The sequence below is a fragment of the Mus caroli genome, chromosome 19, assembly GCF_900094665.2.
Source record: "Mus caroli chromosome 19, CAROLI_EIJ_v1.1, whole genome shotgun sequence".
Classification (NCBI taxonomy): Eukaryota; Metazoa; Chordata; class Mammalia; order Rodentia; family Muridae; genus Mus; species Mus caroli.
Window position 1 is genome coordinate 10,574,571 of NC_034588.1, and position 15,771 is coordinate 10,590,341.

The 15,771-nt window shown below is 35.1% G+C and overlaps 1 protein-coding gene and 1 pseudogene across 1 annotated transcript; both read left to right on the plus strand.

Moving 5' to 3' along the window:
* The first annotated feature begins 5,002 nt into the window (after positions 1-5,002).
* On the plus strand, positions 5,003-6,100 carry LOC110286000 (annotated as a pseudogene).
* Positions 6,101-11,210: 5,110 nt separating this feature from the next.
* On the plus strand, positions 11,211-12,143 carry LOC110285693 (olfactory receptor 5B3-like). Its single transcript, XM_021152030.1, has one exon. It carries the CDS (start codon positions 11,211-11,213, stop codon positions 12,141-12,143), a length of 933 nt encoding a protein of 310 aa, XP_021007689.1.
* Positions 12,144-15,771: the final 3,628 nt, after the last annotated feature.

Consider the following 15,771-nt stretch of genomic DNA (forward strand, 5'->3'; position numbering starts at 1 on the left):
TGGTACTGGTATAGTGACAGACAAATAGACCAATGGAATAGAATTGAAGACCCAGAAATGAACCCACACACCTACGGTCACTTGATCTTAGACAAGGGAGCTAAAACCATCCAGTGGAAGAAAGACAGCGTTTTCAACAAATGGTGCTGTTGATATCTTCTATAGTATTTTCTACACCTGAGCATCTCTCTTCCATCTCTTGTAATCCATTGGTGATGCTTGAATGTGTAGCTCTTGATTTTTTTCCTAGATTTTCCATTTCTAAGGTTGCCTTCTTTTGTGATTTCTTTATTGTTTTTATTTCCATTTTAAGGTCTTGAACCTGTCCCAACCTGTGGGAAAGTTGAACAGGGTCTGAGGAATCACCTGTGGAGATAATGGGGGACAAGAAACACAAATTTTATTTTTCCCAGGCAAATTTTATACTCATAGAAGCAGTATATGCAGATAGGTAAAAAGCACGATATTGGCTAGGTAAAAAGTTCAGCAGGAGGAACAGAACAGAGTGTGTTGCTAGGTACCTGTCCACAAGAACTATAGCTATTTGTTATTAACTGGGGATATTACTTACTTACTTAAAATAAACTTTTCCCACAGACATCTCAACTAAGCTAGTACTTTTCTACCAATGCTAAGACTTTGTAAGTAAGCCCTTATGGCTGACAAAGCAGTTAACATTCAAACAGGATCACTCCCAACATGGACCATTTTGTTTAATTCCTTTACCTGTTTCATTATATTTTCTTGTATTTCTTTAAGGGATTTGTTTGTTTTCTCTGTAAGTGTTCTACCTATTTGTCTTTGTTTTCCATTATTTCATTAAGGGAGTTATTTCTGTCTTCCTTTAAGGTCTGTATCATCTTCATGATATGGGATTTTTATGTCAGAATCTATCTTGCTTTTCAGGTGTGTTAGGGCATCTCCAGGGCTTGCTGTGGTGGGAGAACTGAGATCTGATGGTGACAAATTACATTGGCTTCTGTTGCTTGTGTTCTGTGCTTGCCTCTTGCCATCTGGTTATTTCTGATGTTAATTGATATGGGTCTCTTGAACTGAAGGCAGGTAAAGCTGTGTGACCTTGGTTAGAGCAGACCTCCTGAGAGGCAGGCAATGCTATGTCTGGTTAGGGCAGGCCTCCTTGTCCCTAGTTAGAGCAAGACTCCTGTGTCCCTGTGTCCTTGTGTCACTGGTTAGGGCAGACCTTCTAGGATAGAGACTGGGTTTTTCTAGGGTTCAAGGGTAGGCATGTAGACCTGCCACAGGCTCATGTGGAGGTGCATATGGGAAGGACAAGGCAGCTCAAGAAGAGTATGTTATATGGGTTTGGAAAGGGAAGCTAACCTCTTTGGTTCAGGAGCCTCAGGTATAATGGAGGTGGGGAGGGGGCATTGGTAGAATGGAGGTCACCCTGGGTTAGCAGGCTATTGGGAAAGCTTTGTTTCATATATATATTAAAAAATCTATTTCAAATGCATGACCTCCCGTTTAAAAGTGTGTGTGTGTTATACATAGTTAAGTTCAACCTACAATGTCTGTATTATATATATTTCAAGGCTGTTTATTTGGTAATGGATAAAATATTGAACCAAATGCTATGCTCTTTGGGTAAGCTCTTGCTCTAAGAATTCATTAGTGGCTGTTGCTTGGAGTTCTTTGTATAGGCTTGATGACACCCAGGGTTCCTCTATACACTTTGCCAGTGTATTGTTCTTGTCCCTTTTCAGTTCATGTTTAGGGTATAATACTGGTGAAATTTTGAGTATAGCATCAGACATTTCTAGGAGACACAATCTCACAGCAAATTTCTTTTTACTTTCTTTTCTTTTCTTTTCTTTTCTTTTCTTTTCTTTTCTTTTCTTTTCCTTTTCTTTTCTTTTCTTTTTCTTTTCTTTTCTTTTTTTTGAGACAGGGTTTCTCTGTGTAGCCTTTGCCATCCTGGCACTCACTTTGAAGACCAGGCTTGCCTCGAACTCAGAAATCTGCCTGCCTCTGTCTCCCAAGTGCTGGAATTAAAGATGTGTGCCACCACCGCCCTGCTTCACAGCAAATTTCTTGATCCTCTTTCTCTCACAATCTTGTCTCTTCTTTTGCAATGACATTTGGGATATAGGTATGGGAATTATATTACAGATTTGTCTATTAGGACTGGGATCCACAACTCTGAGTTTGATTGGGTATAGTTTTCTCTAGTGGGCTCTATCTTTTGCAAAGAAAAATTTCTTTTTTAGGTGTGAAGACTACTCTTAACTGTGGGCTTAAGAATAAATCTTTAGAATATAATTAAGGACCATGCTGTAATTGGACCAATGTGCATATCTTACAAATAGGCATAATTTTTTTAGCTTGTACCGGTAACATATTGACTAAGAAGGCTTTAAAATGAATGTATGGTATAGGGCAAAAAAAAATGGTGGAGGGTATAGAAGGATTTGGAAGTAAGAGTAGGAAATAGACTTAATTGAAATATATTGTATAATACACAAAATTCCTAGCTATCAAAACATTTTAAGTGCATAAATCCATTAAAATTATGTCATCAGCCATTTGAGTCATCTTTACTCATAATAGCCAATTGCTTACATTAGCAGTTATTCTGTAATTTCAAACTAAGAAAACTAATTTGTAATATCCTCATACAGACACATTTCTCTTCTTTAAAAGTGGTTCTATGGAATGGAAAGATGGGTAAAGACCTCAACATGTAAGTAGCAGGCATAAATATTAGAGTTTTGATTCTTAGATTCCACAGAAATGGCTAGGTATTCATGGTAGCCTGCATGTGATTCCAGCTCCCTGAGAGCAAAGACTCAGGATCCCCTGAGTAAACTGATTAGCTAGATTAGCATTATTGGTGAGCTCTGACTTCAGCTGAGAGTCTCTTCCTCAATTAATAAGGTGGATGGCAATTACAAAAATGTCCTGACATCATCATCTACCATTGTTCTCTCTCTCTCTCTCTCTCTCTCTCTCTCTCTCTCTCTCTCNCTNTGTGTGTGTCTGTCTGTCTGTCTGTCTCTCTCTCACACACTCATGCACATACACACACACACACAATGCACCAATTCATATCTGAGAGTAGAGAACATAAATGCAAGTAATAAGCCAAAAATAAAACAGATAACCCTGACACAATTAATATTCTGGATGCTCTTCAATTATTAACTAAAGCATAAACTCAGTCTGTATACTTCAGGATTATGTTTAGGGACTAACAGCAAAACTGAAATCAGTTGGGTGACATAATTGACATGATGGGTGGAAGGAACAGTTATTAATGATAATTACAGATGGTCTTACTTGTTAATGGTGGTAGATATAGGGCTAGATATTTGACAACATTCTTAGTACTATATACTAAAAGTCTGCATCTCTCAGAGAATTATTACACCATTTTGAAAAAAAATCAAGAAGTAACAAGTAATGTAAACACATTGGTACATATAAAAGTAGTCAACTTCATCCCACCGCTTAATTAATTGCTTCCTTCTTACCCAGTAAAGTCGGGAGCATCAGAAATCTTGAGAGCTCATGAAGTCCTTATGATTCATTCCAGGTCTCCATGCATTTGTCTCTGAGATTGGATGTGACTCCACACCTCATCATTTTGGGGGAAACATTCTCCATGCTTTGTAGATATTTACTTTTCCTTCCAATAATAATGGTTGTTAGTATAGAAGGACTTCTGACATGAGGGATTGCTGGGAACTCCAACCATCGTAAGGAAAAATACTGATTGTCAAATATCAAACTGATTTTTAAAATTGTCAACCCTAAATCATGAGGTTTGAATCAATGTCTCTATTTGTTTATTTTACTTTTGAATTACATGTCTGCATATTTTGGGTCTGTGCTTCTTTATGCATAAGTAGAAGAATAGACCAGAACAGAGGAAGGGGATCTTGATGGGCCAGGAATTTCAAACTGCTCAGTGTACTCACATTGAGTTAGAACCAGAGCTTAGATTCTTTTCAAAAGCAATGTGATCTCTTAATCCATGGGCCAGCCCTCCAGCACCTCATATTCATTCTTTTTTAATAGCTGAAACTTGTAAAATTGGGGCATACATATCATTATAGTGTTTGCAATGCATATAGAGAGTAGTTGAACAACACTTAAATGAAAAAAGTACATCTTAACAAACTGAAAATTGGTTCATGCTAATCTTGATTTTTCCATTCTTCTTACCTTAGTGAAATTGAGATATTTTGAGTATAATCTGAGAAAGTATACCTATAATAATACCTAGACTGTACTCCGTGTCTGACTTGATGATTGCATATTGACTATTAATAGTTCTTTTTCCCAATAACTGACAAGCTTGCATAGACATTTTATACAGAAGAATAATTCACAAAAGGCAGAAGTAGATATAATGACTATGCATTTTTGAAGGTTAACATTTATTTCAACATATTTCTAAATAACTGATTTCATATTGAAAATATGAAATTGAGGTACAAACATAAAAATCTCCATCATAGGTAATTTCTTGGTTGTTATATTTTGCATATTTCTGCAGAGATACAAAAGAAATAAAATGATCTTTTAATGTTATATTGTCACTATGTGTTTACCTATCAGAGGAGGAAGCTAGGAATTAGACAAGTTAAACAAATAAAAATAAAGAAAAAAAAAAGAACATGGCTCTTGTGCAAATGATAAAACTAATCTAAGTCCATCAATAAGTTGAGACTGTGTTTTATTTTAGTCTTCAAGTTTATACTGATAAACTGAGGGGACAGTGAATGCAATCCACAGTTTCTATTCTGTTCCTGGCAGATAAATATTGTGGAAGTAACAACTTTTACTGAGTTACTAAGAGAACAGCAGCATTTTTGGTCAAATTATTAAAAGTTTAATAATTAGCTAACACATGGACAAAACTTTAAATTTCGTGTATGATTCATTAACACTTTTCAGACTTTCAATTTTTAGTTTGCTAAGATCTCATTCTTTTTTATTTTTATTGCCACAGAACATCTAGCGATGTTAGATGACAATGATGGAGAGCAGAATAGAAGTGACACAGTTCATCCTTTCAAGACTCACTGATGACACGTCTGCAGCTTCCCCTCTTCACCTTCCTTCTCATCTACATCCTCATCCTGGGGATGATCCTACTTTTTGTTCTGAATTCTTGGCTCTACACCCCTATGTACTTTTTCCTGAGTAATCCTTCCTTTGTTGATCTCAGTTACTCTTCAGACATCACTCCCAAAGTCATGGCTGAGCTCTTTAATAGGAGATAATAGTCCTATTTCTTACAATGACTGTGCTGATCAGATGTTCTTTTCTGCAGGCTTTGCTTCTGTGGAAAATTATCTGTAAGCCTCAACTGTCTATGATTGCTATGCAAAACTGTGTACGTTATTACACCATGCCACCTTAATTACTACAGGAGTGTGTGTATATCTAATCATAAACTGTTATGTATTTGACTTCATGAATGATTTTTTTTTGAGACAGGGTTTCTCTGTATAGCCCCAGCTGTCCTAGAACTCACTCTGTAGACCAGGCTGGCCTCAACTTCTGAAATTGACCTGCCTCTGCCTCCTAAGTACTGGGATTAAAGGCATGTTCCATCACTGCCTGACCATGATTGAATTTTTATTCATTGGAGATACTTGTATCAGTTCAGTTTCTACTTCTGTAAATTTAATGTGATCCACCATTTTTTCTTTGATATGCCAGCCATCATGTATGTCTCTTGTTCTGATAGAAATGTGAATGAGCTGGTTTTTGTTTGTATAGTCAGCTTCAATATCTTTTTTGCTCTCATGATTATCTATTATCTCATATTATTATTTTCATTGCTATTCTAAGAATGCACTCAGGTACAGGACATCAGAAGTCTATATCCACCTGTGCTTCCCATATCATTCCTGTCACTGCATTCTATGGGACTCTTATCTTCAAGTACTTACAATCCAGTTCCAGTCATGTAATGGACTCTGACAAAACTGTATCTGTGTTTTGTACTATGGTCATCCCCATGTGTAATCCTGTGGTCTATAGCTTGAGGAACAAGTAGATCAAAGTAGCATTTGGAAAAATTGTTCTGATGGAAAAAAAGCTTTTTGTTTATAACTTTAACATTTAGGTATGAAAACTCTCTAGATTCATTCTTATCTCTTTTTCTCTATGTACTGGGTTGCATTTAATACTAATGATATTTTAAGTGACTGACTTCGACTCTTCCCTGTATTTTGTACTGAGAAAAAAAAAGAGCATTATGTGTAAAAGCATAGCCTGAATAAAGATGCTTTTGATATATTTGATTGTATTTTGTCAAAAATATTATTACCAATATTGATACACTTATTTTTCCTTGTAATTTTCCTATGATTTTCCATGATAGTTAATTCTCATTTTTACTAATACTTCTCTGAGTAATGCCATTAGGTGTTTAATGAAAGATTAGCCATCATGGAATGCCCACCCTTCTATTGGAAGATTTGATGAGCTGTGGACCTGTACCGATTGAAAAAGAAAATTAGAGCTGTATACTAGAGACTATCTTGCCTCTGTTGTACTTAAAGCTTATTTTCCCATCACAATAGTCCTACTCAAATAGACTTACTAAGCAACATATTTATTGGCCATGAGGAACATAGCCTCAAACACTGAGATTTACAGAAAAATATCAAAGAATTATGTAATTAGAAGGCTATTTAAATTCACAAATTCTGTCTTATTTTGGATATTAGCAATATTGGATGTCCTGATTTCATGAGTTACTTATTGTGCATATGGTATTCCTGACTGCAACTACCATGACTTTAAAATCAGAATAAATTGCACTACAAACTTCCATGTTCCACAGCTTTCAGATATCATGTAGTAACATCACTTAGAATCCAATGTCACTTTAACAACATCCTGTAACAAGTATCATCTTTGTCTATTCATGTCTTGTGGATTTGTGTACTGGGGAATGGCAGTAAACTGATGTTTAAGAATCATGATCTACTTTCAGTGGATATATTTAAATGTAAAATTTATATTTAAAAAATACTTTCCATTCTATTATGTTTTACTTTGATACTTCATCTTATACCTGTCAGAGTAGTCAAGATCAAAGAAACAAATAACAGATGTAAGGATACAGAGAAAGGGGAACACTTATTCATTGCAGGTGTGTATGAAAACTGCTACAGTCATTATGGCTATATATGAGTATACAAGTTTCTAAAAAGGCCGAAAATAGATAGATCTACAACAAGATCCAGGCATACCACTGTAAGATTTATATTCAAAGGCCTCCACATCATACTCCAGTGGCACTTACTCATCTATGTTCATTGATGTCCTTTTTATAACGTTAGAACTTGGAAACATCCTAGATAACCATCAGCTAATGCGCAGATAATGAAAAAAATGATATATTTACACAATAGATTATTATTCACAAATTGGATATTCTTTGGCCACTCACGCATGTTCTGAGGCACCATTGGAAGAGCTCATCTTGGAGGTAGGATAGATAGTATGCTTTGTGACTGGGTTCATGTTCATGTTTCTTTTTTAGTAGACTGCTGAATAACTTCCTGCACCAAAAGATCAGAACTTAGGGCTGAAATCTCTGTTCAGACACCTAGTCCACCTCTGTAAATTCAATGTTCAATGACCTGTGTAAATGTGTCCCTCAGCAGTAGGCCCTCACTGCCTGTGTATAGAGGTCAACCTTTGGTCCTATCATCAACCAGAGTTGTTTGGGGATTTCCACTGTATCCACTTGCTCAACACGAAACGAAACACAGCATAGTCCTGCAACTGGAAGCCTTGTTTGGCTACAAGAGATGAACAGTTCAGACTCCATATCCTCCAGTACAAGGAGTCCTTTTTTAAGTTCATTATTTCAAGATTTTGCCTAACATATTATTTATCCTAGGAATCTTTGATGGGACTGAGAATTCTACTGCTAACTGGGCAAATTTTCATTTCATGACTGTTAAAACTTGTGAGAGTATATTTTGTCTACAAACTTTTATTTCTTATTGATCTTGTAAGCATTCTGTTCATTCAATAACATGAAGTTTTAAGATTTTCAACAATGATTATGAAACTTTCTGTCTTCCATCTATTTTGATTCTAATTTGTTTACATGTAAAGATACTGTTCTTTAGTGTCTGTATGCTTGTGTCATCTTGGCTAGTTGGTCTGCCTATAAATTTATTTTTATTTTTTCTTGAATAATGCTTGATTCCCTATGCATTTTGGGTAATATTAGAACATAACATATAGCATAAAACCATTTCTCATTTCCACTTCCATGAAATAAAAATTTTTGCTTCCATTCGCATTCAAATTGTGTCTTTCATTCTAAGTTGGTATTTTTTAGTCATTATCAAATGTAAACAGTTTGTTTTGCATATTTTAATCTTTCCTTTAATGGCTAAACACTTACACAAGTTGTATAGTGTCATTTACAAGTTGGATGTTTCATTCATCTTGTGCATTTTTTCCCACAAATTTTAAAATACAGCTTGTTTTGAGTTTGTTTGGATTTTTGCTGCTATATACATATTGAGTCACACCGCATTAACATACCCGTCTTTTTAGTTATATCCATTATTGCATTCCAGGATGTCAGAAGAAAAAACAGTATGCAATTGTGTAAGATTGTGTGTGTGTGTTTCTCTTTCTAGACTTCTATTTGCTTTTCAATGTGAGAGGTTTATTCATTTAAAAAGTTGCATTTTGGGACATATTTAAAAACTTCTTGTGATCACGTATAATTAAAAGTATGAATCTATCTCTTATTGGCAAAATTTATTCCAAGGATTGAAGTATAATGGTAATATATTTGGGTATTAAAAATACTTTTTTAAGGAAGGAGGATTGTTGCATGAAGAAATGGTGCCAGCATGAAGTTGTATAAGGGGATAAAATAATTGACCAAGTGGGGTGGCCCAACAAGATCAAGGGTATGAAAATATTACATTGATTCACATTATTTTACACATTGATTTAAAACACACACTAAAACTATTTGCTGAGACAATTTTTTGAAATATGTTTTAGAATGGTAACAAACAAGAGTAAAATAAAAAGAATAAACACAAATGTTAGATTAGAAAACAAATTCATAATATATAATGCAAAGGATGTGTACATGTGTTTCCCATGGGTCTTTTAATCACTTCCTCCACACAATGTAGGGAGGAAGCTGCAGATAGACTGTTAGGGAAGTCTCTAGAGCTTGCCAGTTCTGTATAATTTGCAGCAGATCTGTACAAAGTAACTTCTGAAACTCAAATACAACCTCTTAACATCAGCTTTGAAGAAATAAACTTCATGTCATGCTTCATTGATTAATGTTTTTAATTCAAAGATATTACTTAACCATAAGACATTCTGATCAGAGGATTAACTAAGAGCCTTAAACATGGTGAGTGGAATATTCAACATTACACTGATATACTTTTAAGTTGTTAATTTCTTGAGATTTTCAGTAATGTCTCTTATTTAGTCTTCATAGCTGGACTCTGAAAAATATGTGGGAGATATGGCATTACCTATAGAAAAGAAAGAAATTATTGTCAACTTGGATACTGACCTATGCTAATACTCATTTTTCTCTTTCTTTGCACAGAGAACTTAGAATCATTTGAATACAAGTTGAGAGAGTGTGTGTCTGTAATCACATTTAAGTCACATTCCATTGCTGGTGTAATATCAGACTGACTGACTTGGGAGACTTAATTTTTTGCTTCAAGCTGATTGGTAACAGTGACTGTACAGTAAGAAATATAATTAATCACAAACCAGGACAAGATGTATCCACTTAATTTATTAGAAAATGAAAATATTTTTAGTAATTACTGAAATCTAAGTTCTAAAGGAGTTATAAATATAGACACTTTCACCATCATTAATTTATGGATTATTGTCATGTGATATGAAAAAGTACATATGAGAACTGGGCAGAATGATACTGAAAGATTAGTTGTTACATATTTAGAGCTTGTTCATCTATCATAGAGGGTAAAAATAAATCCTTAATATAAAACATGCTAATAAGAAATAAAGGGTAATTATTTTTAAATTATAAAATAATCTTAAGTAAATTAACCTACTGAGACTTTGCTTTATTTTTCTTTAAAGTCATGTTAAGAAAAGGCAATAAATGCAATTGTTTAAATCAGTTATTGATTGGTGACAGATATAAAATGTCAAACTTCATTGAATTCAGAAAAGGTATGGTAGATACATTTTTGTGAGATGTTATTGTCCAGTTATCAAATTCCTCAAGATGTGGTTAACACATGGACAAAAACTTGTTTTCCCTTTTATTTAAAAATTTCATACAATACATTTTAATCATATTTTCTCTGCTCCCCTAATGCCTCCATTTTATTTCAACTCACTGAAATTCATGTGTTCTCCCTCTACACTTTACACACACAAACACATGCACACACACACACACAAATACAAAACCAACCAACCAAAACAACTAGTAAGACAAAACTCTCCAAATCTTGAAACGAAGCAGAAGGACCACCACAAATATGGAGGTGATTTTGTGTAGGCCAGTTATTCCTGTCTATGGTACCTGTTCTGCAGTGTGTTTGATACATCCAGTGAGATTACATTGGAGAAAAGTGCTTCCCATTTCTCATAGTGCATCTATTATAGATAGCTTCTTGTTTAGGGGTAGGAGCCTGTGTCTACTTCCACTCTTAGTGTCGGGCCCCATATGACTTGAAGGATGACATGTTGCCATAGTCTCTGTAAGTTCATATTTATATCGTTCCTTTTAAAAATCTAGATGACACTGTTTCTTTGCAGTCTGCCACCCCTCTTTCTCTTGAAGAATTTCCACATTCTTTTCCACAGAGTGCTCTGAAACTTGTAGGATGGCATTGAAGAAATACAATACATTTAGGATGAGGTACTCCAAAGTCCTCCATTTTCTGCACATTAATAGACATCACTTTTAAATTACATATATCATTTATCAAAAACTTGCAAATTTTTTGGTGAAGGAAAATGTATTTATTTACAGTATGGTTAGCATGTCATATTATATGTAGAAAAATATAAGAAATTTGCATCAAAGTCCAGGCTACTGTAGAGAATCTTTCCAAACAAGTTGTTACTACAATGATTCTCTTTATCTTTTGATTTTGCTTCTTAATATCTTGGTTGCTATTGTAATACTTATCCCTTTATCTTTGATACAGACCATCACATTGTGGAAAAAAATGACACTGGTGAAGAACTGGACAGATGTGACACAGTTCATTTTGCTGGGACTCACTGATGATCCAGGCCTGCAGCTTCCCCTCTTCATCATCTTTCTCCTCATCTACATCTTCACCCTGGTAGGGAACCTGGGGATGATCCTGCTGATTTTTTTGGACTCTCGGCTCCACATCCCCATGTACTTTTTCCTTGGTAACTTGTCCCTGGTAGACGTTTGTTACTCTTCAGCTGTCACTCCTAAAGTCATAGCTGGGCTGCTAATAGGAGACAAGTTCATATCCTACAATGACTGTGCTGCTCAGATGTTCTTTTTTGCAGCCTTTGCTACTGTGGAAAATTACCTGTTGGCCTCAATGGCCTATGATCGCTATGTAGCAGTGTGTAAACCCCTACACTATACTACCACCATGACTTCAAATGTGTGTATCTGTCTGATCATGGGGTGCTATGGTTTTAGTTTCCTCAATGTCTCAGTTTATCTTGGAGACACATTCAGTCTTTCTTTCTGTAAGTCTAATGTGGTCCATCATTTTTTCTGTGATATGCCAGCAATCATGGCTCTCTCCTGCTCTGATAAACATGTTAATGAGCTAGTACTTATTTACCTAGCCAGCTTCAATATCTTCATTGCTTTCATAATGATAATAGTATCTTACCTTATAATTTTTATCACTATCTTAAACATGCGCTCAAGAGCAGGAGTTCAGAAGGCTCTTTCCACCTGTGTCTCCCACTTAACTGCTGTTTTTATTTTCTATGGAACTATAATCTTCATGTATCTGCAGCCGAGCTCTAGACATGCAATGGACACTGACAAAATTGTGTCTGTGTTCTACACCATGGTCATTCCCATGCTGAACCCTTTAGTTTACAGCCTGAGGAACAAAGAAGTCAAGAGTGCATTCATGAAAGTGGTTCTGAAAGAAAAATAATCAGTATGATAATAATTTTAACATTCTGTGATGTAATATTAAAATTCTTATGACATCTATTTTTATTAGATCATATTTTAAGATTATACTAGCTCAAGATCTGAGTGCTTATTCTTGCCCTTGCATATCATTTTGTCCTTGAATTAGGGAGCATATCAGATTAGAATAAGATTTTTTTTTTTTTACTTTTCTGTATTTGATTTTTTCCATTTTTTAGCAGTATTGATACAATAAATTATTTTCTTTTAACTTCCTTTTTCTGGTATCTTGTGATAGTTATTCATCATTGTAATCCTTACTGGATTTTTTTTTTTAGTGCACAGTAAAATACACCTCTGTGGATTTTAACTTTGGTGCTTCTATGATTGCTGTGTTTTGTTTCAGGAGCCTTAAGAGTCAATTGCATATATTTAGCTTATTTTTCCTTTATGTTGAGATATTATTATGAACTATTTATTGCAAGAATTTACTGTTAATATTGTCTATTACCAGAATTATATTTATTTGAATTTTTATTGCTACCCTCTTAATTTCTTTTTTGTTTGTTTGGTTTTTTTTTTGTTTGTTTGTTTTGGTTTTTCGAGACAGGGTTTCTCTGTGTAGCCCTGGCTGTCCTGGCACTCACTTTGTAGACCAGGCTGGCCTTGAACTCAGAAATCCGCCGGCCTCTGCCTCCCGAGTGCTGGGATTAACGGCGTGTGCCACCACGCCCGGCTTCCCCTCTTAATTTCTATACTTGTTTTCTCTTTTCAGAAGTTAGTTTTGTTAGTATGTATATATTCATTAACTTATAATTTCACTGTTATCTAATATGCTGATATGCAGGCTGTGTAGAATATTCTGTTATAGAGACATCTGTGGTTCTGGCCTCTACTCAGAATTATAAATGTCAGATCATTTCATAAATGATCTCAGAAAATAAAATTAAATGAAGAATATATTACCTCCATAATCCTAAAAGGACACATAGGTGTTGTGAATCATTTTGTTTCATAAGAAAGGCCTAATAAAACAATTTATCCTTTATCTTAGAAGAGCTGTGTCAACATGTCCCATACTACTATATTTCAAGAACATTCACTGAGATAGAAACTATTTGTTTTATCTTGATAAGGCTTTTGATAAACTGTCCTTATATGCTTTACTTGTATGTCTACTGATCTTTCTATATCTTGATCACTACATTCATTTAGCAAAATATTCTTGATGTAGTTAGAGGGCCTGTATAAAATTTTGTACATGGGAAGAAGTCTTAAATTCCCTGAAACATACTGACCTAAACCTAAAGGTCATACTGCAGCTAGAGAGAATACTCTGGAAGTACTTCCAGGAGAAATCAAAATAATTTCACGTAGTGTTCATTGAAAAATACGAAAAAAACATTTGCTATGAATATATCTGCAAATGAAGCATTAGAATGTATATTGATTGTTAGAACAATGCAACCATGGCTCACACAGTTGCTATAATTTGAATCAACAGTCGATTAAGCAAACTTAATAATTATTTGTTAAATTCCAAGAGTGATTCCTTTTATTCAGAGACTTAGAATATGATATAAATAATACACAGCAAGATTACATATCCATTCATCTTTTAATATCACAATTGCAACTAACTTCTGCAAACTTCTATTGCTAATAAATTGATTTTGTCTTATTAGTTACTAGGTAAAGGTAGTTCTAGTGACTTCTAGGCATTTATTACAATTTTCTAATAGCTCTTGAAAGTTCATTTGTACAAGTTAATTATGCCATCTGATACNTGTTACCTTTCCAAATATGTACTCTGGAACTTACAAAATTACCATAGGATCAGTTGGAGACAGTTTGTGTTCATCAGCAGGAAAACCTAGGACAATTTTACCATTATTGCCTGACCTCTATAATAGTTACACTTAACTGGTGAAGCATAATGAAAATTTTATTCTAAGGTAGTCTCAATTGAGAGAAATGACCAGTAATTTCCCCAAATTCTTGTTATCTCTTTTATTTATTTCACAAATATCATAAAAATTTGCAAGAGTTCTAGGAATATGGTTTATAAAATAAATTGACAGTGTGTATGAGCCTTAGGCATACATAATGCTCCCATAATTCAGTAAGGAATATATACTATTGCACTTTATGATTTGAGTCCATGCTGCTCACTTGATCTAGAACTTTTTATAATAGTATTCTAATAAAAGTGTAGTAAGACTTCCTTGCCCTTTGGTTTCAGGGACATCATGGTCAGCTAGTCAAAGTTATAATAGTTCACATGCCAAACATATTATTGTGACTACTACTTTGAAAAATCTATCTGTTATGGAAATTTTACTCATTCTTTTATTTAGAGTAAAGGTCTGTATCTGATTTCTATCATGTTAAAAGTGGATCAGTTTCAAAAGTTTTACTTTTCTCTATTGAGTGTCTTCATCAATTATATTTTGAACATCAAAGAAGTATAATCACAAAGCTTATAAATTTTCTTTTATTTAAAATATTTATATAATATATTTACCTCCCTCAATTCCTCCAAGTCTCTCTTCACCTCTCCTTCCATCCAAGGGATAATACTACTAATAGTAATAATAATAATTAATAATAACAACAACAATAATAATAAAAACATAAGATAAGATACACCCCATAGATCCAAAGAAATTAATCAAGAAGGAAGGTCCAAATGTGGATGCTCAAATCACACTTAGAAGGGGGAACAAATGAGTCATGGTGGCAGAGGGAAGGAGGCACCTGAGTAGGAGAGGGGATGGAGAGAGAACAGAGAGACAGGATCAGGTATAGGGAGAGACAGGAGAGAGGCCCAGAAGACCAGGAGAATGAAAGAAAATATGAAGCTGCCAGGTGGTAAAGGTTGGGCAGAAACTCTAGGTAGTCACAGAGAGCTGGCTTGGGGGCCTCTTAGTTCTAAATGTGGGTGTCCTTAGGTGGGATGCCTAACAGTGAGGACATGGGACCTGAAGATATCACCTTCTATAGCCAGGGAGGACCCCCAGTCAATGTATAATAACATCAACCTACCCATAAAACTTTCAACCCAAAAATTGTGTCCAGAAATTTTAAGGACAAAGATGGAACAGAGTGAAGGGATGGTCAACCAATAACTGGCCCAACTTGAGAGAGCCATCCCATGGGCAGGCATCAATGTCTGACACTATTAATGATACTGTTATGCTTGCAAACAGGAGCCTAGCATAGCTGTCCTCTGAGAGGCTGTAATCAACAGCTGAGTGAGTGGGATGCTAATACCCACAGTCAAATTGGACAGAGTTTGGGCACCCTGTAGATGTATTAGGAGAAGGATTGAAGGCCCTGTAGATGATGGCACAGAAAGACCAACAATATCAACTAATCTGAACTCCTTGAAGCTCCCATACACTGAGCTACCAATCAAACAGCACACAGGAGTTAGTCCTAGGGCCCCAGCACACATATAGTAGAGGGCTTCCTTGATTGACTTCACTTCAGAAACTTGATGCACCAAGGTGGGGGATACTAAGTGGGCACCCTGTCAGAGACAGAATGGAGGGGAATCAAGAGAGGCATCAATCAGTATAGAAAGAAAGAAAGAAAGAAAGAGAGAGAGAGAGAGAGAGAGAGAGAGAGAGAGAGAGAGAGAGAGAGAG

Bases quoted from the DNA above. Each gene is read 5' to 3' on its own strand.
- LOC110285693 (XM_021152030.1), top strand. From the start codon at position 11,211: ATGACACTGGTGAAGAACTGGACAGATGTGACACAGTTCATTTTGCTG.